Below are 24,403 nucleotides of genomic sequence, written 5' to 3' on the forward strand. Positions count from 1 at the left end.
ACTAGTTCAGCATGAGGAATAAAGCAAAGGACCTTTCAAAAGCCTCAATTTTGCATTGGGGGAAGAGTTTCTCAGTATATTTCCTATTTTCCTACAGCTGCAGCTAGCAATGGAGGATATATTTGGTTCAAGGTTTAATGTGAACCTACTTAATTTGCAACATGCAAACTGAAACGTGGCACTTCTCACGTATACATGGAGGTTAGATTATATCTGGTCTTTATTTAGTGTTCATTCTTATTTGTTTTCAAGTCGGTGAGCATTCTTTCTGCATTCACCCTGATTTGCTTGTGGGGAGTTTACCAGACTTTGGTTTTGCAAACCAAAAGATACATGTGAAAAGGCATTTGTAAGTGGAAAGTGTGTACATATTTGTGCTATGCTCCTCCCCTGCGCTATGGCCCTTTCCTTTAAAAACGAGCTAAGATTCTAGTCCTCATTATTCTGAATACAGGGCTGGTTCCAATAGGAACATGGGGAGGAAGCTGCCTCATACAGAGCCATCCTGCTCAGTATTGTCTACACTGGCCGACAGCAGGGGTTTCAGGCAGGGTGACTTCCCAGCCCTGCCACCAGGGACCTTCTGCAGCAAAGCATGTGCTCTCTACCACTGACCCATGGCCCTAAGGACCAGACTGGATGGGCCCCTGGCATACGCGTTATGTATTCAGTGGTCTCTGTTTTCCTGAGCTTGAGTATGGAGCTCCTCTGTTCTGATTCGATACAGGATGTCCAATCACAGAACATTTCAGGATTTGGGCCTCTGCCATTGGCCCTTGAATTCGTGAGTAGTGATTCGCAGCTTGGAAGTTTAGATAACCAATCATGTTGGGAGTGGGAGTGGCCCAGGCTTTCAGAAATGTATATAAGCAGTTGCTTTGCCCTTGTTTTCCCAGTTATGTACAGTCATACCTCAGGTTGATGTAGCTTCGGGATATGTATTTTCTGGTTGCGCGCTGCGGCGACCCGGAAGTAAAGGAGTGCATTACTTCTGGGTTTCGCCGCTCGCGCAGACGGTCAATATGATGTCACGGGCATGCACAGAAGCGGTGAATTGCGGCCTGCGCAGGCGCAGACACGCAGGCGCAGGTTGCATTCGCTTCTGGATGCGAACGAGGCTCCGGAATGGATCCCGTTCACATCCAGAGATACCACTGTAGTTCAATAAAGGTTCTTGCTGTTATCACTGTGTCTTGCCTCGTGGGAACCCACATGTGATGGCCTGAGAATCTGATTCAGAGGCTGAACCGGAGGAATCCCAGCCTGCACAGGAGTCCCCGCCTCCAGGGCCGGCTGAGCCGGGGCAGGGCCTTGAATCTGAAGGGCCCGCACCTGTGCCGGATCCTCAGGAGCAGACACCAGATGAATCCACTCTGGCTCTGGGGGTGATTGAGGACCCGTTGCCTGCAGGTGCTCCTCTCCCAGCCCAGTCAGGGGAAGGTGAGGCTGCCTCTGGGTCCAGTAACTCTCCAGCCTCTCCTGAGCTGCAGAGGCTCAGGGCAGAGAGGCGGAGGGAACTAAGTTCTCTCAGGAGGAGTGCTCGCCTTAAGGCCAGGAGAGGCGGGTCACCTGTGGGCCGGGACAGCCCTAGGCCCCAGAGAAGATAAAGGCCAGTCAGCCCAGTCCCAGGTTGCGGGAGCAACATCGCTGGAAACCTGTTTCTGCCAGCACCCAGACCTGTTCTTCCAGAGTTCCCGACCACCCCCGGCTTCTTGCTTTGGACCCCGCTTCACCCTTGGTGGACAGTCTCCAGACCCTCAACCCAGGACCGGACTCTGACCACGCCTCACAGTAACCTCCCCCCGGGACCAGCACACCACACTTCAATACGGGCAGCTTCGTAAGTTCTCGTGCAAATGCCACAGGCTTTCTAAGTGTGAAAAGAGGATCCGCAGCAAAAGGGAACGTCCTAATCTGGGAGTTCAGGGGCCTCCCCTTCTCCTTTGTGGGCTGAAGTGGCTGCTTTGGCTCCTCTCCAGTTCCCAGCAGCGACCTCACCAGCAACAGCTCGAGTTCTTTAGAATTCTCTGTCCCTATTCAGGAATCACAACTTGTAAAGAACGGAGCCCAGCAGCTCTGTTGCTTCTCCCTTCCCACTCCCCACATTGCTGCTGCAATTACTGCGCTATAGATTTTTATATCCTTTTAGGGCACCACTTGCCACCCGGGCAGGAAGGTGGTCTTCTTCCTGCAACCCACCATCACCCTGCCTGAAGAAGAGGAAGAACTCTGCGCTTCTCGAAAGCTTCCCTTCTCTTCCATCAGCAAGAGCTAGTTGAGAAGCAGGCCAGCGCTTTTTTGCAATTTTTCCTGGGAAAGCCAGGATGTGATTTTCCTCGAATATGGGCTTTCTCACAGCACTTCCTCTGGGATCACCACCCTGCTGCTATCTTGGGTGCTAAAGGGTGCTGGCCGGGAGAGACAGAACTTGCTTCCTTAAATTGTGTCTTCGACTTTTGTCGCATCCTTTTCCTCCCTTTGGATGAAAGGCAGGCAAATCAACTTCGCAGTTCACTTTGCCCTTTGCAAAGGCTCTTCTCCCCATATATAACCCCCCTCAATTTCTTTCACCTGGGAGACAATGAAGCTTTTCAAGCTGAGCTTGAGTTGGACTTTCTTTCTTCCTTGGCTGCAGGGTAAGTTTGCTTTCGCTGCTCCTTCTTTGCACCCCCTTTTTTTTCTCCTTGTCCGTAAGATTATTACTTTTACATACAAATACTTGCCCTGCATGGACAGTGTTTCAGTTCGCCTTCGCTGGCTGATCTGTGTTTGTTTTGATTGTGAAACGGATTCTCCTGGCAACGAGAGGTGGTGTTTTTTTTAATGTACCCTTCTCTGTGTGTGTGCAGCTAGGTGACCATTGAAGGCTATTTGAAAAGGAGCAACAAAACTGTTCCAGGAATTCTGGGACCTACAAATGTTGTTAGGCAAGTCATGAATATGCAGACCGCACATCGTAAATTTTTGAGATCCTGCGCAACGAAATCAATAGGAGGTTGCAGTTGGACCAGGGAGCATTCACCTAAAATCTGTGTGAGTTCAGCCTCCATGAAACACTGGGTGGCCTTAGGGAAATCATGAGCTCTCAGTGTAGCCTACCCATAGCTGTCAACTTTTCCCTTTTCTTGCGAGGAATCCTATTCAGAATAAGGGAATTTCCCTTTAAAAAAGGGAAACGTTGACGGCTATGAGCCTACCTCAAAAGAAAGTTGTGAGGCCAAAATGGGATCTCCCACTGTGTTCAGTCTCAAGGACCTTGCAGGAAAGTGATAAAATAATAAATAAGCACTCATCTTTTGGGTTGTCTCCAACGTATATTTTAGCTCTACTAATTTGGAAGGGGGAATCTGGGATATCTCACTGTTTTAAGCATTGCACAAATGTTGGGTGCTTTCTGGGTGGCAAGGAGAGTGCTGGCTTATTCTTAGCGTCAGCTTCAATCCTGCACAGTAGTCAGTGATGCAGTCTGTTCTCCAGATGTTTTGAGCTACAAGGTGCTGGAGAAAGTTGTCACCCAAAACATCTGGAGCATACCAGGTTGGCATAATACGTAGCAGAATCTGCAATGGATGAAGCCCTTCGGATGTTTCTGGAGTATCCTCCCTCTTTTTTCTGCAATTTATGTATTTATTTATTTATTTATTTATTTATTTATTTTGTTCTGTTCAATCATCATTCAAAAATTAATTTAAGAACATACAAAACATACTCATCAACAAATATACCATATACTGTACATCTGTATATATCTATATCTGTCTGTCTGTCTATCTATCTATCTATCTATCTATCTATCTATCCAGCATTATCTCTTCATGCTAGATGATGCAGATGTTCATTTTCTTCCAATGTGTCAATAGTATCCCAGCACTCTCTGTGCTATCTGATCTCAACTTTCCCATCATACACCTCACTGCTGGATCCCATTTCCTTGTCCAATATTTTTTGTGAATGTGTCATCAAGGCAACCAGTTTTATACTAATGTCCCTGCCACTCCCAAATCTCATCGAACAGTTTAGACTTACATTTGGTTACTTTTCCTCTTTTTAGCAAGCACATATTTCAGCAAGGAAATATTAGCAAAATATTAGCCAGCAATCAGTTTGAGTCTGTCAGGGATGTCTATCAGCAGCTGTACAAAGGTCCGTATAGTTAAAGCTATGGTTTTCCCAGTCGTGATGTATGGAAGTGAGAGCTGGACCATAAAGAAGGCTGATCGCCGAAGAACTGATGCTTTTGAATTATGGTGCTGGAGGAGACTCTGGAGAGTCCCATGGACTGCAAGAAGATCAAACCGATCCATTCTGAAAGAAATCAGCCCCGAGTGCTCACTGGAAGGACAGATCCTGAAGCTGAGACTCCAATACTTTGGCCACCTCATGAGAAGAGAAGACTCCCTGGAAAAGACCCTGATGTTGGGAAAGATGGAGGGCACAAGGAGAAGGGGACGACAGAGGACGAAATGGTGGGACAGTGTTCTTGAAGCTACCAACATGAGTTTGACCAAACTGTGGGAGGCCGTGGAAGACAGGAGTGCCTGGCATGCTCTGGTCCAGGGGGTCACGAAGAGGCGGACACGACTAAACAACTAAACAACAACAACATCAAGGCAACAAGTTTTATACTAATGTCCCTGCTGCTCCCAAATCTCATCAAACAGATTGGTCTTACATTTGGTTACTTTCCCTCTTTTTAGCAAGCACATATTTCAGCAAGGAAATATTAGCAAAATATTAGCCAGCAATCAGTTTGAGTCTATCAGGGCTGTCTATCAGCAGCTGTAAATCCCTAAGGCCAACCTTCCCAACCCCCGGCATGTTTTGGACCACAACTCAGCTGCTGGCTGGGGCTGAGGGGAGGTGTATTCCAAACATCTGGAGGGCACAAGCTTGGGGAAGGCTGTCATGGTCCGGTTCATGGGCGATCAAAGTCCTGGCAGGGGACATCAGGACTGGCGGCAAGATGGTGGGGTGGGAGCAGGAATGGGGGTCCAGAAGCCAGGAGGCCAAGAGTCTGAGGGTCAGAGAGCTGGGAGTCAAGAAGCCAAGGGTCCAAGGGTCAGGAAGCAAGGAGTCACAAAGTCAAGGGTCCGAGGATCAAGAAGCAAAGAGTCAAGAAGCCAAGGTTCAAGGATCAGGATGCAAGAAGCCAAATGCAGCAAGGCAGGGAACGTGTTGCTGTGGCAAAAAGCCGAAGGGAAATGCTGACCTTATATCCCTTCCTGGCCCTTGCCACCAGGTGCTGTGAGTTGCCAATTGGCCTCACCTGTGTGGCCACGCCTTTTCTCTTCAGAAACAACTTAGGAAGGCCCAAGTCCTGCAAAGTCCTATTGGTCACAGGGCCTGGCTTCTGCACGCACACCTGACAAAGGCTGCCTTAGACATGCCCTCGCAGGATGGCCAATGGGAGAGGCTCCTGGCACCAGTGTATGGAAACATTTTTAGAAGATGAAATGGGACCACTTTCTCTGCCTGGTCTTCTTCCATTTTCAGTGGCTGGTTGAGACATCACCTCAGTCAACCCTTAGCAAAAAAAGCTCCTTTTTTCCTTCTAAATCAAAAAACTGGGAGGAATGCATATCAGGCGCATCAAGTTTCCTTTAAGAAAGCAATCCTTTAATCTATTGTGTGCTGTTCCCCAACCTGGATTCTGTTTATAGTGCAGATCCATTGTTTTGGTCTGCCCTGGTACCTCCACATAAGGGATTGTTCTTGCAAAGGACAGGAAATTCTGCAGGGCTTGCGGTTTGCTCTGTAGCAAACTTCTCCCCACCCCAGCCCTGCCCCCACTGGGTGCCCCCCTGGAGGTAGCAGGCAGGGTGCCAAATAATTTCTTGTTGTTTAGTCATTTATTCGTGTCCAACTCTTCATGACCCCCTGGACCAGAGCACGCCAGGCACTCCTGTCTTCCACTGCCTCCTGCAGTTTAGTCAAACTCATGTTTATAGCTTCAAGAACACTGTCTAACCATCTCGTCCTCCGTCGTCCCCTTCTCCTTGTGCCCTCCATCTTTCCCAACATCAGGGTCTTTTCCAGGGAGGCTTCTCTTCTCAGGAGGTGGCCAAAGTATTGGAGTCTCAGCTTCAGGATCTGTCCTTCCAGTGAGCACTCAGGGCTGATTTCCTTCAGAATGGAGAGATTTGATCTTCTTGCAGTCCCTGGGACTCTCAAGAGTCTCCTCCAGCACCAGAATTCAAAAGCATCCATTCTTCGGCAATCAGCCCTCTTTATGGTCCAGCTCTCACTTCCATACATCACTACTGGGAAAACCATAGCTTTAACTATACGGACCTTTGTCGGCAAGGTGATGTCTCTGCTTTCTAAGATGCTGTGCCAAATAATATCCCCTTCCAACTGATGCAATATGCCTGCAGGGTTTCTCAAACTTGGGTCCCTAGCTGTTGTTGGACTACAACTTACTCCTTAACTTAAAGAAAACAAAAGAGATTATTGTGGACTTTAGGAAATGTAAATTGAATATTCAGCCACTCATTATTGAGGGGAAGTGTGTAGAACAGGTCTCGGTGTTTCGATTTCTGGGAATAGAATTGAGAGATGACCTAACCTGGGGAGAAAACAGTAAAGACCTGATGAAGAGAGCACAGCAGAGGTTATATTTTCTGAGAAAAACAATCTCTCCAAGGACCTGTTGATGGCATTTTACCATTGTACTGTGGAGAGTGTATTAACTTATGGTCTGTGTGTGTGGTTTGGGAGCTGCACGGTCAGGGAAAAAACAATGCTGTCCAGGGTTGTAAAGACTACGGAGAGAATAATTTGGTGCGCTCTTCCCACCTTGGATCAAATCTACGCTTCCAGGTGCCATAAGAAAGCTGCAGAGATAGTGCAGGATAGTGCGCACCCCGGAAATGATCTCTTTCAGCTTCTGCCTTCTGGAAGAAGGTACAGGGTTATTAAGACTAGGACTAGCCGCCTGAGAAACAGTTTCTATCCAAAAGCAATTTTGGTTTTAAACGCAGTGTAAGGTAGTCTTTGGGACGTGGGTGGCACTGTGGGTTAAACCACAGAGCCTAGGACTTGCCGATCAGAAGGTCGGCGGTTCGAATCCCCGCAACGGGGTAAGCTCCCGTTGCTCGGTCCCTGCTCCTGCCAACCTAGCAGTTCAAAAGCACATCAAAGTGCAAGTAGATAAATAGCTACCGCTCCGGCGGGAAGGTAAACGGCGTTGCCGTGCACTGCTCTGGTTCGCCAGAAGCGGCGTAGTCATGCTGGCCACATGACCCAGAAGCTGTACGCCGGCTCCCTTGGCCAGTAAAGCGAGATGAGCGCCGCAACCCCAGAGTCAGTCACGACTGGACCTAATGGTCAGAGGTCCCTTTACCTTTACCTTTAAGGTAGTCTCTGTGGGAATATAGTGTATTCAATTATGGGGTATCAGAGTTTGTTGGTTTTTGAATGTCTGATGTAGATGTTTTCAATTTCGTTGTTCTGTATGGGACAATGACAATAAAGATTATCGTATCGTATCGTATTCTTCCCCAGTGCCGGGAGGTGATGGCTTCCTCATCAGGAACGCCCGTTTGCAAAAGTGCATCCACGCCTCGTCCCACGAAGTCGGAAGGGTTGGTCTGGCCGACTGCAAGCCCCAGTCTGCCCAATATCACTGGACCTGGGATGCCGCCACCCGGGCCATAGTCCACTGGAAGACCGGGCTGTGCCTGACGGTCCCCAAAGTGCAGGAATTTGCGCCCGCTCAGCTGGAGTCCTGCGGAGGAGACAGGGCGCGCCAAGCCTGGGTGTGCAGCAGGAAAGGTCACCTCACTTTGCAAGGCCTGGGGCTTCACCTCAGCACCAAGCAGGAGGGACACAAGGCCTTCCTGGCCCGAGAGAAGGACAAGTTCAGCAGGTGGAAGACGGAGACGGAGGAGATCGTCTGCGCTGCAGACCTGGCAGCAGCCCCTGTGCTCAGCAACCCAGTGGAGGAATTTGTAGACCCCCAGGTGTGGGTCCCTGAAGGTAAGGCAAGAGGGATTCACTTGCAGAAAACCGCTCCCATCCGTAACCAGGAGCTCTCTTTTCCCCTCGCCACTGAATGTGGTTATTGCACTTAGAAACAGCGCTGTATTGCTGCAGCTAGCTAAACCCAGCAATGCATGAGGTGGGAAACTGCATCGTGAGGAATAATAATAATAATTTATTTATACCCGCCCATCTGGCTGGGTTTCCCCAGCCACTCTGGCAGCTTCCAGCAGAATATTAAAATACAATGGTTCATCAAATGTTAAAAGCTTCCCTAAACAGGGCTGCCTTCGAATGCCTTCTAAAAGTCCGTTAGTTGTTTATTTCCTTGACATCTGGCCCTCTGCCTGGTTCCCTGTAACTTCGCTTCTCGCATTGAGGGAACTGCCAGAAGGCCCTCAGTGCTGGACCTCAGTGTCCGGGCAGAACGATGGGGGTGGAGACGCTCCTTCAGGATTACTGGACCGAGGCTGTTTGGGACTTTAAAGGTCAGCACCAACACTTTGAGTTGTGCTTGGAAACGTCCTGGGAGCCAATGTAGGTCTTTCAGGGCCGGTGTTATGTGGTCTCAGTGGCCACTCCCAGTCACCAGTCTAGCTGCCACATTCTGGATTAGTTGCAGTTTCCGGGTCACCTTCAAAGGTAGCCCCACGTAGAGCGCATTGCAGTAGTCCAAGCGGGAGATAACCAGAGCATGCACCACTCTGGTGAGACAGTCCGCGGGCAGGGAGGGTCTCAGCCTGCGTACCAGATGGAGCTGGTAAAGAGCTGCCCTGGACACAGAATTAACCTGCGCCTCCATGGACAGCTGTGAGTCCAAAATGATTCCCAGGATGCGCACCTGGTCCTTCAGGGGCACAGTGACCCCTTTCAGGACCAGGGAATCCTCCACACCTGACCGCCCCCTGTCCCCCAAGAACATGGATTGCCCTCATATCCCTCTCCCCCCCCACCTTCCAGATAAAACTACTGCGTTGTCAGAGATCGTCACCTCCTCTAGAGACACCAGACCCACATCTCCAGCCATCGTTGAGGAACCTAATATCACCAGCAATCTTCCAAAGAATGAAGATGTCATCCTGGAAGCAGATGACGGTGAGTACGACAAGCAGGGTGGGGACTTCAGCCTGAAGCACAAAGGAGCATAGGATTGCAGAGTTGGGAGGGAACCTGAGGATCATCTAGTCCAACCCCCTGCAATGCAGGAATATGCAGCTGTCGAACCTGCAACCTTGGCATCAGCACCATGCTCTAATCAGCTGAGATACCCATGCAGGATAAAGCAAATGGTCCCAAGCAAGCCAGAGCTTCCTGTTTCCAGCAGGGCTGAGGGGACTATCCTCCAGGGCTTGCAGGAAACAGCTCTCCTCAGCAACTGGTATTCGGAGGTAGACTGCCTCTGAACCTGGAGGTTCTATTTAGCCACCACAGTTAATAGTCAGGGATAGATGCATGCTCTTCTATGGGTTTGTGTAATCCTCTTTCAAAGCCATGCAAGCCAGTGGCCAGCACTGAATTAGATGTTTCTGAATTAAGCATTAATTCTGGGCGCCTTCCAACAGAATATAAAACAACGCAGCAGAACATCACACATTAAAAGCTTCCCGAAACAGGGCTGCCTTCAGATGTCTATCAAATATTCATCTCCTTGACATCTGATGGGAGGGCAATCCACAGGGAGGGCGCCACCACCAAGAAGGCCCTCTGGCTGGTTCTCTGTAACATCACTGCTTGCAGTGAGGGAACTGCCAGAAGGGCCTCGGAGCTGGACCTCAGTCTCCGGACTAAATGCTGGGAGTAGAGATGCTCCTTCAGGTACACACCACAAAATCTGGCAGAAAAAGAGCTATTAGGCTGTTCTCCTTGCTTGGATTTAACATGTGCAATTTCAACCAGCCTGCCTTCACTCATATATGGTTGGAATCGTGCAAGCTGCATGCATGTAAGGTGCAATTGTATTGTAAGTATCACCCTGCTTGTGAAAAACCTAGCTCACCAGTATGTAGGGTTCTGTAGGCTGCCCTAGACTATCATGTTTTTACAGGGGCGTCCTCCAACACGTCAATAGTGCATTCGTGATGAATTTATACTGGACCTTCCACACATAATTTCACTCTCTCCATTGCTCTGCAATGCTTCTTCAGAGTTACTACATTCTTGCCATTTGCAGGCAATAGGGATGGAAGAACTTGCCCTTTGCATTTCTCTCCGTTTCTTATCTTTCCAATTTTAATTTCAGTTCTCCCCATTTCTGGAGCAAACTGTGATTTTAAAAACCCTCGTGAAAATTCACCAGCGTTTTAGTGCAAAGTTCTCCAAGGAAACACATTTTTATACGTAGTTTTGAGTGACGTACATATTTCTGCAAGCAGTTTCCCCTAACATAATGTGTTTTTGTAGGTTATTTTCACTGCAGGGCCAATTAAAGTTGAACCTCCTTCAGGTAGACTATTATAGCAGCAGGAGTCCTGGTCACCCTTAGTGTGATTTCTTGCCCTCTTCCTCACAGTACCTGCCTGGGCTCCCCGGGCTTGTTCTTGCTGAAATAGCCAATCTACACCCCGTGAATTGCATGTGGCATCTCACAGGAGAGAACACTCCTCCATACAAAACAACAAAACAAAAAACCCTGCACACGGAAGACTAGCATGCCAGGGACACTTTTCCCTGACACTCTGTTTTTCTACTTGCATGGATATTTTTATTTTTTTATGGCCTTTGGCAGCACCCTGAAGAAGCCAGGTCTGCAGCCCACCCAGAGGTTGACCTCTGCAGTGACAACAAATCCTGAGTGTAGCTGACCTGGAAACGAAGGTGCAGAGGCGAGCGAAGAACGCAAGATTTTCTCTTCTTGCTCCGAATTCTTTAGTTTCATTCTCCCTCTTTCTCTCCTTGCCAGAAAGGCACATGCCTCATAAGAAACATCAGAGGAAGGGGGCAGCTTCCCGATCTACAGGTATGATGGATAGCAAGTGGAAAATGGAATATTCACCGTAATTATTATTCTTTTGAAACAAAAAATAAATAAAAGCCCGTATTAAATTCACAAAGACAAAATGTGGTATTAGCCACTGGCCTGGATGGCGCTAGGATTAACTGAACTCAACAGGGAGCTTAGTAGAGCCTCCCTGGGCAGAGGCATTGTACCCTGAAATACAAAGTGAGTTCAGTGGCAAGAGCCACATGCCCTCATAGCTGAATTTCTGGGTTCTGTATTTCAGTGGTGGGTGGGGTCTCCTTTACGCAGACATTCTCCTCCCTAATGCACATCCATTCATTGACTCTCCGCTCCTGCCTCCCCACATCCCAGCAATCCAGCTTGCAGTGGAAACAGTCTGGGAGCCCTTCTACCCAACCTCTGCTGCAATTTCACAGAATCGTAGAATTGCTGGAAGGGATCCCGGCAGTCATTTAGTCCAACCCCCTGCTATGCAGGAATCACAGCTAAAAATGGCTAATCCAACCTCTTTTTAAGAACCTCCAGCGAAGAAGAGGCAGGCTGTTTCCCCAAATATTCCCCACCCACCCAGGTGTACGAGGAAACCGCCTTAAGGTGGTAATACAGGAGACGTAGGAAGAGCACAGGAATGATGTAATTAAACATACAGGGTGCAATGCACTTTCAGGGACCAACTGGAAGACGGTCATCCTTGTCCTGAGCCCACTGGCCTTTATCCTGGGAGTGACAATCCTCATTCTCAATATCCGGTACAACAGGTAAGAGGCCCATTCATCCCCCAGTGTTGCTGTCTCGCCAGCAAAGTCTCTGTTTTGCTCCGCTTTCTCTCCTCTGCATCACAAAGGCCCTGGCTTCCGATTCTGCCTCCTCTGCTGTAAGTTCCCTCCCTTCTTCCGGGGCCTCAGGCTACAATGTGGGAGCAAATAACGCTGACACCCCCCCCCCCCGCATGGCTGTTGCACAGATTGCAAGAAGATATTATCTGTTGAGTGTTTGAGCTCTCCAAAGCGCCATAGGAGTACCAAGCCAGAACGCCTTATTCTAGGTGCGCCCGCTTGACCACTTTGATCTGCGGAACTGGCACTATTACACGTGCAACATATTACCTGTTTCGCATTTGTAGGAACTTGATTGCTTAGTGTTGGACTTTGGAACTCCTTGCCTCTTGACATCAGGCAGGCACCTTCTCTGCACGCTTTCCGGCACCTGCTAAAAACATAGTTTAGACAAAACTACCCAGAAAGTTGATGCGAGTTTTAATGCTTTTAGTCTACAGGTAACTCACATCTTTCACCCTTTTTACTTGCATGATCGCAGTTTTGTGCAGGGGGGGGGGGGAATAAATAAACGGAGAATGGAGGAAACCCACTCTCGTTATTTGTTTCACCCCAGAGCCCTCACGCTGCCTCCCAAAGTCTCGCAGGGGGACCAATTCCAACTCTACACATTTTTGCATATACATGTGGACCCCCTGAACTGAACCCTTGTGTAAGATGCGAGTTAACACTATTGTTCTTTTAACAATTTGACAATCTTAAATCGTTATTAATTCTTCTTGATAATTTTCTTTCTTTTTTGCAAACTGCTGTGAGGGCTTTTCTTTTAAAAACAGCCGAGCGGTGTATGCATTTTAGAAAATAGAATAAAATTAAAATAATGCAGTTTAGTGACCAAAACCACCAGGTTGCAAAGAGTTGAGTGTTTGGTGGTAACTGCAGTGAGGACACTCCTCTACTGGCATTTCATAAGAGTTTAAGAGGAGCTCTAATTTTTTAGTAAGTACCTTCCTTGAAAATAACCAAGCCTGCTGCCCTGATAATCAGGATTGGGGAAACCCAGTCAGATGGGCAGGGTACAAATAATTTAATTATTATCATCTTTCAAATGGATCAAAACTGATTCATCAGTTCAACTTCGTGGATGTCTTCAATTGGCCCCACAGAATACAGTGGTGCCCCGCAAGACGAACGCCTCGCAAGACGAAAAACCCGCTAGACGAAAGGGTTTTCCGTTTTTCGATGCGCTTCGCAAGACGAATTTCCCTATGGGCTTCCTTCGCAAGACGAAAGCCCATAGGGAAATCTCCAGGACAGCGGGGAAGCGCAGCGCGTCTTCCCCACTATCCTCGGACCTCCTCCGAAGGCTGGCGGTGGGGCAGAGAGACCTTCTCCCCGCGTCAGCCTTCGGATGGCTCCTCCAAAGGCTGGCGGTGGGGCGGAGAGACCTCCTCCCCACGCCAGCCTTCGGAAGGCTCCTCCGAAGGCTGGCGGTGGGGCGGAGAGACCTTCTCCCCGCGCCAGCCTTCGGATGGCTGTCCTGAAGACTTGCGGTGGGAGGAGGGTTTTCCTTCCCACCGCCAACATTCAGAATGCTGTTCTGAATGTTGGCGGTGGGGAGGAAAAACCCTCCTCCCACTGCAAGCCCCGGGAACAGAGGAGAAGCACTGCGCGCCTTCCCCTCTGTTCCCGGACCTGTCCTGAAGGCTTGCGGTGGGGAGAAAAGCCCTTCTCCGCACCGCCAGCCTGGCAAGCGGTCTCCATAGGAACGCATTGATTTTCAATGCATTCCTATGGGAAACCGTGCTTCGCAAGACGAAAAACTCGCAAGAAGATAAAACTTGCGGAACGAATTAATTTCGTCTTGCGAGGCACCACTGTATTCAAGACACCACTTGCCTAATAGGCCTCACAGGTACTGTGCAAATACCATCCTGGGTCTCTCAGTAATTTCAAAGCATAACCTGCTGCTGCTTCTGCTTTAGGAAGAAGCGGAAGCAGAAGCTGTCTCCTTTGAAGAGCTGCTGCGTGGTTCACGAGGAGCGGCCACCCTTACCCAGGGCACCTAGCCCCAGCCCCAAGGGGCAGATCATCCCAGCGTCCCCCACTCCTTCACTGAAACACGGCGAAATCTTGATCGAATGGAAAGATGGGACAGTCACACCACTCTTCGACAACATGAACTATCAAATATGCTGAACATGACGGGCGCCGACTCTGTCGCTCTCAAAGCAAGCACTTCTGGCAGGGTTTGTTTGACCAAGATCCATGCAGCCTATTTCATTAGACTAACAGTCCTGATAAGAAAGCAGGTCACTTAAGATAATTTTCTTAACAATCACATCTGCACTGCACAGCTACGCAGCTAGGCACAGAGCTTCGCTTTGTCTCAAAAAGTACAACTGGGGTTGCCTGAATTAAGAAATGGCTGAGGGGCTAGGCTAGGTTGCGGTTGCTTCTCTGAGATGGTACGGTCCTCACACAGGGGATGTATTTGCATGAAATCTAATTCTGGATCAGGCAAGGTTAGTTATCAAGCATATCTGCCACCCCCATGCGGGCGGCAGGTAGGTCAAGATGACATCTTCCCATCTCACACCACTGTGGTACAGTCCTCCCATTAGAACCAGTCAGCCTCACAAATGCAAGTATGAAATCAGCCTCTGAAAGGACCACCTCGATGGAGATTGTTTGCGTCACAGTTCAGGTCCTTGTGCTTCTTACTGTATGACTGCAAAGGGCTTTCTCCAGTCCACACTGGGTGTGGCGAGCCTGAGACAACACTGGAGAAAAGGGTTGGGATATCTGTGCCCATGTTGGACCTAAAAGAGGAGGACAGCAGCAACAAACAAGAACCAGCTTTTTGTGCAAGTTCACCTTGGGGCAATCTTTGCTCACCCCGGGCGAGCAGCTTGTTTGCAAGCAGCGAAGGAGAATTAGAATGCAGCTGTATATAGAACTTTGCATTCAGCTAACACAGCCCTTTCTGGGAAGCTAACAAATACGGTCTCCTTGGCTATGGCTTAGCTTCTAATAAGGACGTACCAGGCATTACAGAATGATGCAGGGATGTTAGTTCCTTGCTTGGAAGTTTTTCACTCTCCAGGTCTTCCCTAACCCTGATGCTTAGGGCCACACCTCCCATTATCACTCACTATTGGCCACGGCTGCTGGGAGATAGTGCCCCAAACCTATGGGAGTGCACCAGGTTGGAGAAGGCTGCTCAAGAAAGAAAGAGGTTTGAGGGAAAGCTGAGTGATGAGCAGCCCCTAGGGCAAGAGGATGCACAAGGGAGAGTGAGCTGTTCTTAAGGACTCTGTAGCTTGCTTTACTCATGTCCGGTTTTCAAAGGCAAGCTGTGGCTCCCGAAAGCAGTGTGCAGTATTAAAACCACAGTGATACAATGACATCCTTAAAAAAGAAGAGGCAACTGAATTCTTCTACTGTGCGTGACACGCATTCCTAGTCACTCTTGGCAGATATTAACTGGAGCATGCTGCTGCTCCCAGCTTGATTGTTCTGGATGTCACTAACACCAGCCCGGTACCCTCTGCCTTCACTCAAGCAGCTTGTTTTAAACCAGGTTCAAAATAAAGGACTAAACCTGAATGGGGATTATTTATTTATTTTTAACAAAAAGCACACATCCGCACACAGAGAATTGATCACGAGACATGCTAGTTTTGTGCGATCGCTGTACAAGGGATTTCCTGTTCCTGACATGGATTTTCCTCAACTCGCTGTAAACTAAGTGGAGTCCAGTGGCCTACAGGCGAGACCTGACCTGACCTGTGGGATGAATGGATGGACCTCTGCCCAAATTGCAGCACTGCAGTAGCACTGGGGACAGCATTGGTGCAGAGAAGACATCTGTGCCACACACAGGAAAATTATCATGCTCTTGAGCTTCTATGCTTTGTCAGAAAGGGGTGTGTGTGTAGCAGCGTCATCATGCCCACACGTATTATTTTATTTTTATATCCCGCCTTCTTCCCTCCAAGGAGCTCAAGGTGACGTACATGGTTCTCTCCTTTCCCATTTTATCCTCATCACATACCTGTAGGGTAGGTTAGGCTGAGATGCAGCGAGTGGCCCAACGTCACACCCAGCAAGATTTAAGACTGAGTGATGATTTGAACCCTGGCCCTAGCCGGAAACTCCAGCCATGATACCAGTCCTGGCTCAAAGGCAACGATGGAAGCCCACAAAGGCGTTAAGACAAGGATTTTGGGGTCAGGAGAATGGCTAGGCTTTGTCTATGCGAACCTCCTCTGTATCACATATGGGCAAACTGCTTGTGGCCCTTGCAGGACTTCAGCCTGCGAGGGCAGAGGGTGGGTTTCTCACATGTGCCTAATTTGTCCCCGCTGCTGCTACAAGTTTATACAAATGCGTAAGACACTGCCTTGCTGGATCAGACCAAAGGTCCATCTAGACCAGCATTCTGTTTCCAACGACACACAAATGCCTCTAGGAAGCTGACAAGCAGTCACAACGTCGGCGAGCGCGTCTCTCTCCCTCCTATTTGCTGTCTGCCTCTGAACCTGCCACTTAGTTAGCATGCCTAGCAGTTCTTAAAACTCTCCTCCATGAACATCACTGAGCGCCACAAACTTTAGGTTGCATCCAGACCCTGTTTCGCCAATTGTCAATGCCCAGTATAAAGGCTCAGCATATAACTTATAGAGGCTGTGTTCGTGCTAAACATCCCTCTCTAAGAATTCGGGGGGATGGAAACATCCATGCTTTAAGTAGCTTGACATAATTAAAGTGCATCTTTAAAATTTTTGCATTTCCCCCCTAGTATTCTCTGCTTTTATTTTTATGGAATCGTCAGTTAAACTTTCAGCTAAAAAAAACCAAAACCCCATTCCTGCATCCCCTGGAGCATTCAGCCTTTGGAGCAGAGAAAGTTGTGTGCTTCCCTAAAGGCGCCTTGCATGTCCTTGAACTCTGCAAGCCTACAAGCTTCATTGAGGGTCAGCCAGCAAAAGGCCTGGTGCTCCGATGAGAGCTTGACCTCTGTGTTGTTGTCCTTCATTTCAGCCAGCCAGTAGATGACGGTTTTGGCTTTGCCGTTGACAGTGTAGTTCAGCTCCTTTTTAAACCCATCAACGATGGTGAACTGAGTGGAGTCCAGCCCAGCCTCCTCCTGCGTCTCCCGGAGGGCGGTCTGCAAGTCATCTTCCCCAGGATCAACGTGGCCTGACACGAGGAAAGGAAAGCAGAATTTTCAGGAAAGCTGAAACAAGGGGCTCTGCTTTTTATCTTCTCTTGACACTTGAGTACTTTTTATGTTGTCACAGAAAAAGAAAGTGTTTTTGTGGTTGGCTCCAAACATCACCATGCTTTACTGCAGCGGTGGCTGCATTTAATGTGTCTCCAACATATTTACAGACCGCCTCATCCTCAGGGCTTTGGACAGGTAGCAAGTCAGAACCATTCTAAATCAACACTTTCCAGATTTAAATCTGAGCACCAAAGGCCAGTCTAAACAGAGGAAGCTGCCTTGCGCCAAACCAGACTATCTGCAAATCCAGCTCAATTCTTTTCTACTCTGACAGTCAGAAATGGCTCTCCAGGCTCCTTCTCAGCACTTGCTAGCTGATGCTTTTTTGAAATGGGAGATTCTGGGGATTGAGGCTAGGATGGTTCTGTGTGCAAAGCATGCACTCTACCTTCCATATCTGACAATACTTCCAAAAGGCATTCAACTTTGCTGCATGTGCAGAGAGGAAGTGCGCCCTAACTAGGGGGTGGGGGCTTTGCATCATCGTTTATAAAAATCCCCAAACATGCTAGGTGCTGTCTATAAATAAAGAGAACAGGGACTTTCTGCAGGCCCACCATTTCCTTTTCACACACTTGCTGTCTGCAACTGATACAGCAAAGGCCTAATGGGTCACAAGTAAAGAGGCAGCATTTAAGGTGTGTCAGATCTAAGCCATTTATTCACTGAAACATTAACTAGCAGCACATAAGCTGTGGCCTTTTAGAAATGGGCAAGATGTGTTTAATATATTTCTTTTTCCTCTTGGTTTTAATGTATTTATGTGGGATGTTTTGTCTGTTTGTTTGGTTGTAAGTCACTTTGGGTTGCCCTGGGCAAGATAAAGCAACTAACAAATAGATAGATCAATGGATTAGATAGATCGATAGAGAGTAAGGCAGTGATGGTCAACCTGCAGCCATCTTGGACTCCAACCCTTAAAAGCCCCAGCCAGGAAGACTAAGGAACGATGAAGAGTTGTAGTTTGGCAACATCTGAAGGGCCACAGATTAGTCACCCCTGAGTTTAAGGTTTACAATGGTCACCAGTGCAAAAACAGGAGTATCACTGCCATAAAATAAAGGAAAATGCTACACTTGCACTCTTAAGTTATTTTGAGGAAAGTGAATAGGGCTGGGCAATATATCGATATATCCAAAACTGGTTTGAAGTCCGCATCACGATATTGGTTTCATAACTTTTTACCTAGCGATATATCATGACTGTGTGGGATTGCTATGCAAAAATCACAATACTGTATGGGGGAAAACTGTAAAGTCAGCCAGCGGCTCTGCACAGCTCTATGCATATTTCAGGCACTGTTATATATCAGGGTATCGTGATGTTTAGCTTGTGATATATTGTGATGTTGAAAACTAAGTATTGCCTGGCCCCAAAAGTGAGTTGAACATGGGGAAAAGTACATCTGGGGAAGGAGGCTAGCCTTGCCAGCTACACCATTATTTCTAACACAAAGATCCCATTTTCAGTCAGGTATAAATATAGCCTGTTTTCAAGCTAGCTTTAGCATTCCCTGAGAAAAGTCAGCCTTTGCTTTCACACAGATATATTACGGACAGAAATATAAACACAGCAAGCCACATGGGGTCTAAGAAAAACAAAGGCAACATAAATAATGCCTAGGCCAGAGCTCCTGCCCTGAAATATCATAAACAGCCAGCCAAGGAGTCTTATCTGTAACACAGCGACTCCAAGAGCAGTTTCCAGGAAGCAACAGTCCAAAGAAGACTCAACGGTCAAGGGGAAAGGACTTCTGAAGTCACAGCAGAACGGCATGTATCACACTATGTCAACATTATTATTATTCACTTGCAAAATACAAGAAAAACATGCACTTGTCTTAAAATACAGATGGATTTAATTCAGCCATAGGCAAACTCGGTCCTCCAGATGTTTGGGGACTACAATTCCCATCATCCCTGACCACTGGTCTTGTTAGGTGCGGATCATAGGAGTTGTAGTCCCAAAACATCTGGAGGGCCGAGTTTGCCAGTGCCTGATTTAATTCCTTGATCAGTTGGCAGCCCTGTCGAGAATCTCTCTGAAGTTGCTAGATACAATAAAAACTTATGACACACCTTTCGGAGGGGTCCAGTGATGAGACCCATAGGATGTCTGCAGGAGAAGGTACTCAATGTTGTTCCCAGCAGCAGAAGCAGACGATGTCTCACGCAGCTTCCTGAAGATAATCAAGCCACATGCTCTCAATGACATGATTGTCCTGTCCAGAACAAGTACAAATGAGAGGTTATTAGTAAGTGCAAACACGTGGTGGGCCAAAGTAAGGTTGGGCGGGACTGGAGAGGCTAGACCTGTGGGTCACAGCGAAACTCCATATCTGACCATGAGCCATGTGAGTTGTAGTCCAAAACACCTGGAGGGCACAAGGTTGGGGAAGTCTGCTTTTGAGTGTTTAGCTGATCGTTCTTAAGAATCTTCCTAATTTCACAGGGTTCCTGATTTGGGGGTGGGGGCTTCTAAGTTCTTCTGAGAATCCTCCTAAAGAACTTCCTGCTCAAATGCAGAAATGCCCTGATTGGAGCAGGAGGATCTGGCGTACTCACAGGGACACTGGGGTTGGCAGTTGTGCCCCCACAAGTCCAATATAATTTATTCCACTGGGGTGGAAACCCTTCCAGTGCTTTATTTTTTCCATGGAAGATTTTTATTTATTAAATTTGGGTACCATAGGCGTTTCACAACATAAAAATACAAAATGAGAACACAAAATACATTATAAAAGAAAAACAAACCAATAACACTCCTCTCACAAACATATTTAAAGGTCATAGAATGTTAATCAGCCAAAGGCCTGGTTATGGAGAAATGTTTTTGCTTGGAGCTTAATGATATATCATCTTGGGGAGAGCATTCCACAAATGGGGAGCCACTGCAGAAATGCCCCAGTCTAGTGTTGCCATCCTCTACCTCTCTTGGGGGAGGCACAGACAGAAGTGCCTCAGATGATGATCACAGGGTCTGGGTCAGTTCATATGGGGAGAGGCGGTCCTTGAGACAGTCCTGAACTGTTTTAAGCTTTGTGTCAAAACCAGCTAATTGGTAGCTAGTGCAGCCGAGCCAGGATCGATGCAAAAAATACCCCATCTTGTCCTAGTGAACAGCCTGGTCGCCAAAATCTGCATGAGTTGAAATTTTCAAACCATCTTCAGAGGCAGCCCAACTTATTACATGCTGCAGTAATCTAAACTAGAGATTAGGTAAAGGTAAAGGTCCAGTCGTGGCCGACTCTGGGGTTGTGGCGCTCATCTCACTTTACTGGCCGAGGGAGCCGGCGTACAGCTTCCGGGTCATGTGGCCAGCATGACTAAGCCACTTCTGGCGAACCAGAGCAGCACACGGAAACTCTGTTTACCTTCCCGTCGGAGCGGTACCTATTTATCTACTTGCACTTTGACGTGCTTTCTAACTGCTAGGTTGGCAGGACCAGGGACTGAGCAACGGGAGCTCACCCCGTCATTGTGGGGATTCGAACCGCTGACCTTCTGATAGGTAAGTCCTAGGCTCTGTGGTTTAACCCACAGTGCCACCCGCGTCCCTTGCAAACTAGAGATTACCAGAGCAAAAATAACAGGCTGCCCTGTCCATGTAGGGGCACAGCTGGGCTACTAGCCAAAGCTGATGGAAGGCACTCACGTCGTCTACCCCTCTGATCTAAAATTGTTCAGTAATCATGATTTCTCATCAATCCAATCTAGGGAACCACCCACTTACAGTGCTTCAGTCTTATTTGGATTGGGCTTCATTAGTAACAGTGAACAGATACCAACAGCAAGTAAGATGTTAGGCAAGATTGGCAGTCTTAAAGTTGCAATTTATGTTTTTTAGGTGATTATCCCTAAAAAGCATGTGAGTTAGCATATCATACACCATTCTCTGGGCACCAGGCTGGCGCAGTACTAATGGAAAGATAAAGTCTTTTAAAGTCAGTATTTTTATGTATTTTAAATAGGTCCTCCTCCTTCATTTTGCTGCTTTAAATTGCCTTGGTCGCAGTCAAAACATGCTGCTTCCACCTCAAGCTGCATTACAACTATGATGGCAAATCATGATTACTGAACAATTTTAGATCAGAGGGGAAGACGAGCGAGTCTGCTGCAGCCAGAACATCAGTCCAGCGACACCTTGAAGACATTAATAACTTTTAACATGGCATAAATAGCTCACTTAATCAGATCCAGGAAGTGTTATACTGAGTTGAAGGCATTCATACCTACATTGTTGGAAGGGTTGTGTATGTGCAATTACAAAGGGGGGTCAAAAGGAAATGAAAACCAGAGAAGTACAGGGGATTATAATTGCACTATTAACCTTGGACATTCACTGTTACTTTGTTTACTGACTTTTCACTGGTCTGCATTTCCAAGACCAGGGCCGGAATTAGGTTTGATGAGGCCCTAAGCTACTGAAGGTAATGGGGCCCTTTATATGTCCAGCTGTCCTTTGTCAACAACAAATTGTCCCTGTTTTTTGTGTTGAATATATGCTATATGGTAATTTATGGACCTAATAGATATCTAAAGCTATTTGCACATAACAAAATATGTATTTTATCAAAGTAATTGTTGAACTGAAATACAATTAAGAAGTATATGGGGGGGCAAGAGAGGGGGGAAGAACCTAGCCATCTGGGGAAATTTTTTCATTTTAAACCTTTAAAAGTCCTTTTTTAAAAAAGTGCACTGGAGGCTCAGATTCAGGCCCAGGCTTTGGTGACATGAACAAAAAAAAAGCTCAACAACTTTGGGGCTCAAAAACTGTTTGGATTTTTACTTCTTGAAATATGGCAACCCTAATGCATACATTATGCATCTGATGAAGCATACAGTGGTACCTCTGGTTAAGAGCTTAATTTGTTCCAGAGGTCTGTTCTTAACCTGAAGCACCACTTTAGCTAATGGGGCCTCCTGCTGCTGCCACGCTGCTGCTGCGCAATTTCTGTTCTCATCCTGAAGCAAAGTTCTTAATCCAAGGTACTATTTCTGGGTTAGCGGAGTCTGTAACCTGAAGCGTCTGTAACCCGAGGTACCACTGTAATCTACAAAAGCTTATGCTGTAACAACATCTGTTAGTCAAGGTGTTGCATGACTCTTTGGGTGGGATCCTAAGCCTGTGCACTAGCAGAAGCCAGTGCAAGGTCTCCCACTAGCCCAGTTGGGCTTCCCTCCTCCCCCAAATCCACTCTTGAGGCTTGGGAGACCCCCTCAGAAGGTCAGCAGGAGGAAGAGAGGGGAGATCCTGCCATCTGGAAAGCAGAAATGTTTCGCTGGTGGAATAATTGCAAAAGCACAACATCAAATTTCACCCTGTTGTTGTTACTGTAATAAAGATGTTAACATATTTATTAACCATATAACTGCAATTAAGATGCCGAATACCAGTAATATTGTAATTGTTAGAATTGTTAAGCAATCTTACTCTGATTATTGGCATTACTGTAATTAAGATACTGATAATAATATTACTTTGCAGCATACTGTCAGTACAGCATGAGACTCTTAATTGTGGGTTCGGGCCCCACATTTGTCAAAAGATTCTTGCATTGCAAGGAATGGGCCTAGATGACCCTTGTGGTCCCTTCCAACCCTACAATTCTCCGATCAACAATATTACCATAATTAGGATATCAATTAACAACATTGCTGTCATTATTAACAATGGCATTGATATTATTTGAGTATATAACTAAATTGTGTGGAGCAAAAAAAAGCAGTCATTAAGATATGAAGCAAATATTAACTAAGTAAACAAGTTATGTAGAGCACCAGATTATTTTGATAATCATAAATAAGAATAAAAATGTACAAACCCACCCCCAAGACCATTCCATTGTAACTATCCAACCTCCCAAAATTTCAACACCTCTTGCGATGGTTTGACCCCTTTCCGTTTTAACAGTACAAATTCTACAAACTCTCCATATCTCCTCAAAACCATTTCTCCTGCATATTCCCTATCTTAATGGCACATTGATTAAATAGCTATAATTAATAGCTATATCCCATACCTCTCTATACCATTCCTTCCTTTTATATTCTGCTTGCCCCTTCCTCTTCCTAGCTAGAAATAAATTTGTGAGCAAGTCCTTCACAGACTGCGAACCTTCCACTCCATCGTAAATTGATAATAATGCTACCTCTGGACTTTCGGTTAACTTTAACCCAGTGATTTCTATTACCTCCTTACAAGATTATTATTAAGATAGTGAGCAAATAACAAACTTTTAGGTGAATTCAAAATATGCAATTGGGAAAATCTCCAGGACCAGATGGATTGACTTCCAGATACTACAAAGCTTTGAAAGAATGGCTTGTACAACCGCTGAAGGAGGTCTGTAATGAAATTTTAGAGGTGAAGAAGGCACCCGAATCGTGGAAAGAAGCGTATATTACACTTATACCAAAATCGGAGACTGAGAAGAACCAGATTAAGAACTACCGCCCTATATCATTACTTAATGTGGATTACAAAATTTTTGCAGACATTTTGGCAAAAAGACTGAAGAGAGTTTTGGTGGGAGAGATTCCCAAAGACCAGGCGGGCTTTCTTCCAGGAAGACATTTATCTGACAATGTGAGAAACATAATAGATATTATGGAATTATTAGAAGCCAATATTAATACTAAGGCAGTATTAATATTTGTGGACGCGGAGAAAGCCTTTGACAATATTTCTTGGAGTTTTATGAAAAAGAATCTCGAAGGGATGGGGGTAGGCCAAGGTTTTGAGAATGGTATAGGTGCAATTTATTCTGAACAAAAAGCAAAACTAATTGTAAATAACGTGGTTACTGAAGAATTTGCTATTGAAAAAGGGACACGACAGGGGTGCCCAATATCCCCATTACTTTTTATATCTGTCTTGGAGGTTTTATTAAACATGATCAGAGGGAACCAGCTGGTTAAAGGGATTCAGGTCGGAGCTAAACAATACAAATTGAGAGCGTTTGCAGATGACCTAGTATTAACTTTACAAGAAGCACGCGATCTTGATGAGATATTGCTATTAATTCACCAGATTGTGAGGAGAATCATTAGGACTGTTTATTCTCAAATTACCAGGTTATGTAAGGTTGTTATTATTATTTCTTAAGGTATAGAAGGAAGAGTCTGATTACGTGAAGCAGGAAAAGGAGCAGCTCAGGGGAGCGGCCTCTTCCACGCCGGCCTAGCGAGCGCTGACTGCAGCTTCTCCAACTTCCCCAACCACGAACGGTTCCCTCGCCTCGAGGCAGCCCGAATGGGAAGGAAATTTCCCTCACCAGAGCTCGCTCTCAAAGGGGCTTCCCCATTGGGCGACAGGCCTGCCAATCTTTCGGTCACCGCCGGCCTCAGCCCAATCACAACCCGCGGGTTGCGGCAGAGGGGAAGTCACGTGGCT

The 24,403-nt window shown here is 46.9% G+C and overlaps 2 protein-coding genes across 3 annotated transcripts; one reads left to right on the forward strand and one right to left on the reverse strand.

Annotated features, from left to right (window-relative positions):
* Positions 1–1,620: 1,620 nt before the first annotated feature.
* Positions 1,621–15,324, forward strand: LOC310744440 (uncharacterized protein). Of its 2 annotated transcripts, XM_083575855.1 has the most exons (6): positions 1,621–2,636; positions 7,504–7,977; positions 8,941–9,075; positions 10,880–10,936; positions 11,607–11,697; positions 13,701–15,324. In XM_083575855.1, the coding sequence occupies exons 1-6, from the start codon at positions 2,582–2,584 to the stop codon at positions 13,912–13,914; spliced, it is 1,026 nt and encodes a 341-aa protein (XP_083431981.1). In that variant the 5' UTR covers positions 1,621–2,581; the 3' UTR covers positions 13,915–15,324. The 2 variants fall into 2 exon arrangements, with proteins under 2 accessions (XP_083431981.1, XP_083431982.1); XM_083575856.1 differs by lacking the exon at positions 10,880–10,936 and having other exon boundaries at positions 1,642–2,636.
* NUDT2 (nudix hydrolase 2) lies at positions 15,321–24,258 on the reverse strand. Its single transcript, XM_083575943.1, has 3 exons — positions 24,141–24,258; positions 19,084–19,226; positions 15,321–16,920 (listed from the first exon to the last, which is right to left on the reverse strand). The coding sequence occupies exons 2-3, from the start codon at positions 19,217–19,219 to the stop codon at positions 16,607–16,609; spliced, it is 450 nt and encodes a 149-aa protein (XP_083432069.1). The 5' UTR covers positions 19,220–19,226; positions 24,141–24,258; the 3' UTR covers positions 15,321–16,606.
* Between the last annotated feature and the right edge of the window lie 145 nt (positions 24,259–24,403).

This window comes from Podarcis filfolensis, assembly GCF_964270895.1.
Source record: "Podarcis filfolensis genome assembly, chromosome: 11".
NCBI lineage: Eukaryota > Metazoa > Chordata > Lepidosauria > Squamata > Lacertidae > Podarcis > Podarcis filfolensis.

What these genes read in the sequence shown, in the direction of transcription:
- LOC310744440 (XM_083575855.1), top strand. Translation starts at nt 2,582, where the DNA reads ATGAAGCTTTTCAAGCTGAGCTTGAGTTGGACTTTCTTTCTTCCTTGG. An exon ending in CTTTCTTCCTTGGCTGCAGG is followed by an intron (nt 2,637 to 7,503) that starts GTAAGTTTGCTT and finishes ATTCTTCCCCAG; the next exon opens with TGCCGGGAGGTGATGGCTTC. An exon ending in GGCAGCTTCCCGATCTACAG is followed by an intron (nt 10,937 to 11,606) that starts GTATGATGGATA and finishes ATGCACTTTCAG; the next exon opens with GGACCAACTGGAAGACGGTC.
- NUDT2 (XM_083575943.1), bottom strand. Translation starts at nt 19,219, where the DNA reads ATGTCATTGAGAGCATGTGGCTTGATTATCTTCAGGAAGCTGCGTGAG. An exon ending in TCACTGGACCCCTCCGAAAG is followed by an intron (nt 16,921 to 19,083) that starts GTGTGTCATAAG and finishes TCCTCGTGTCAG; the next exon opens with GCCACGTTGATCCTGGGGAA.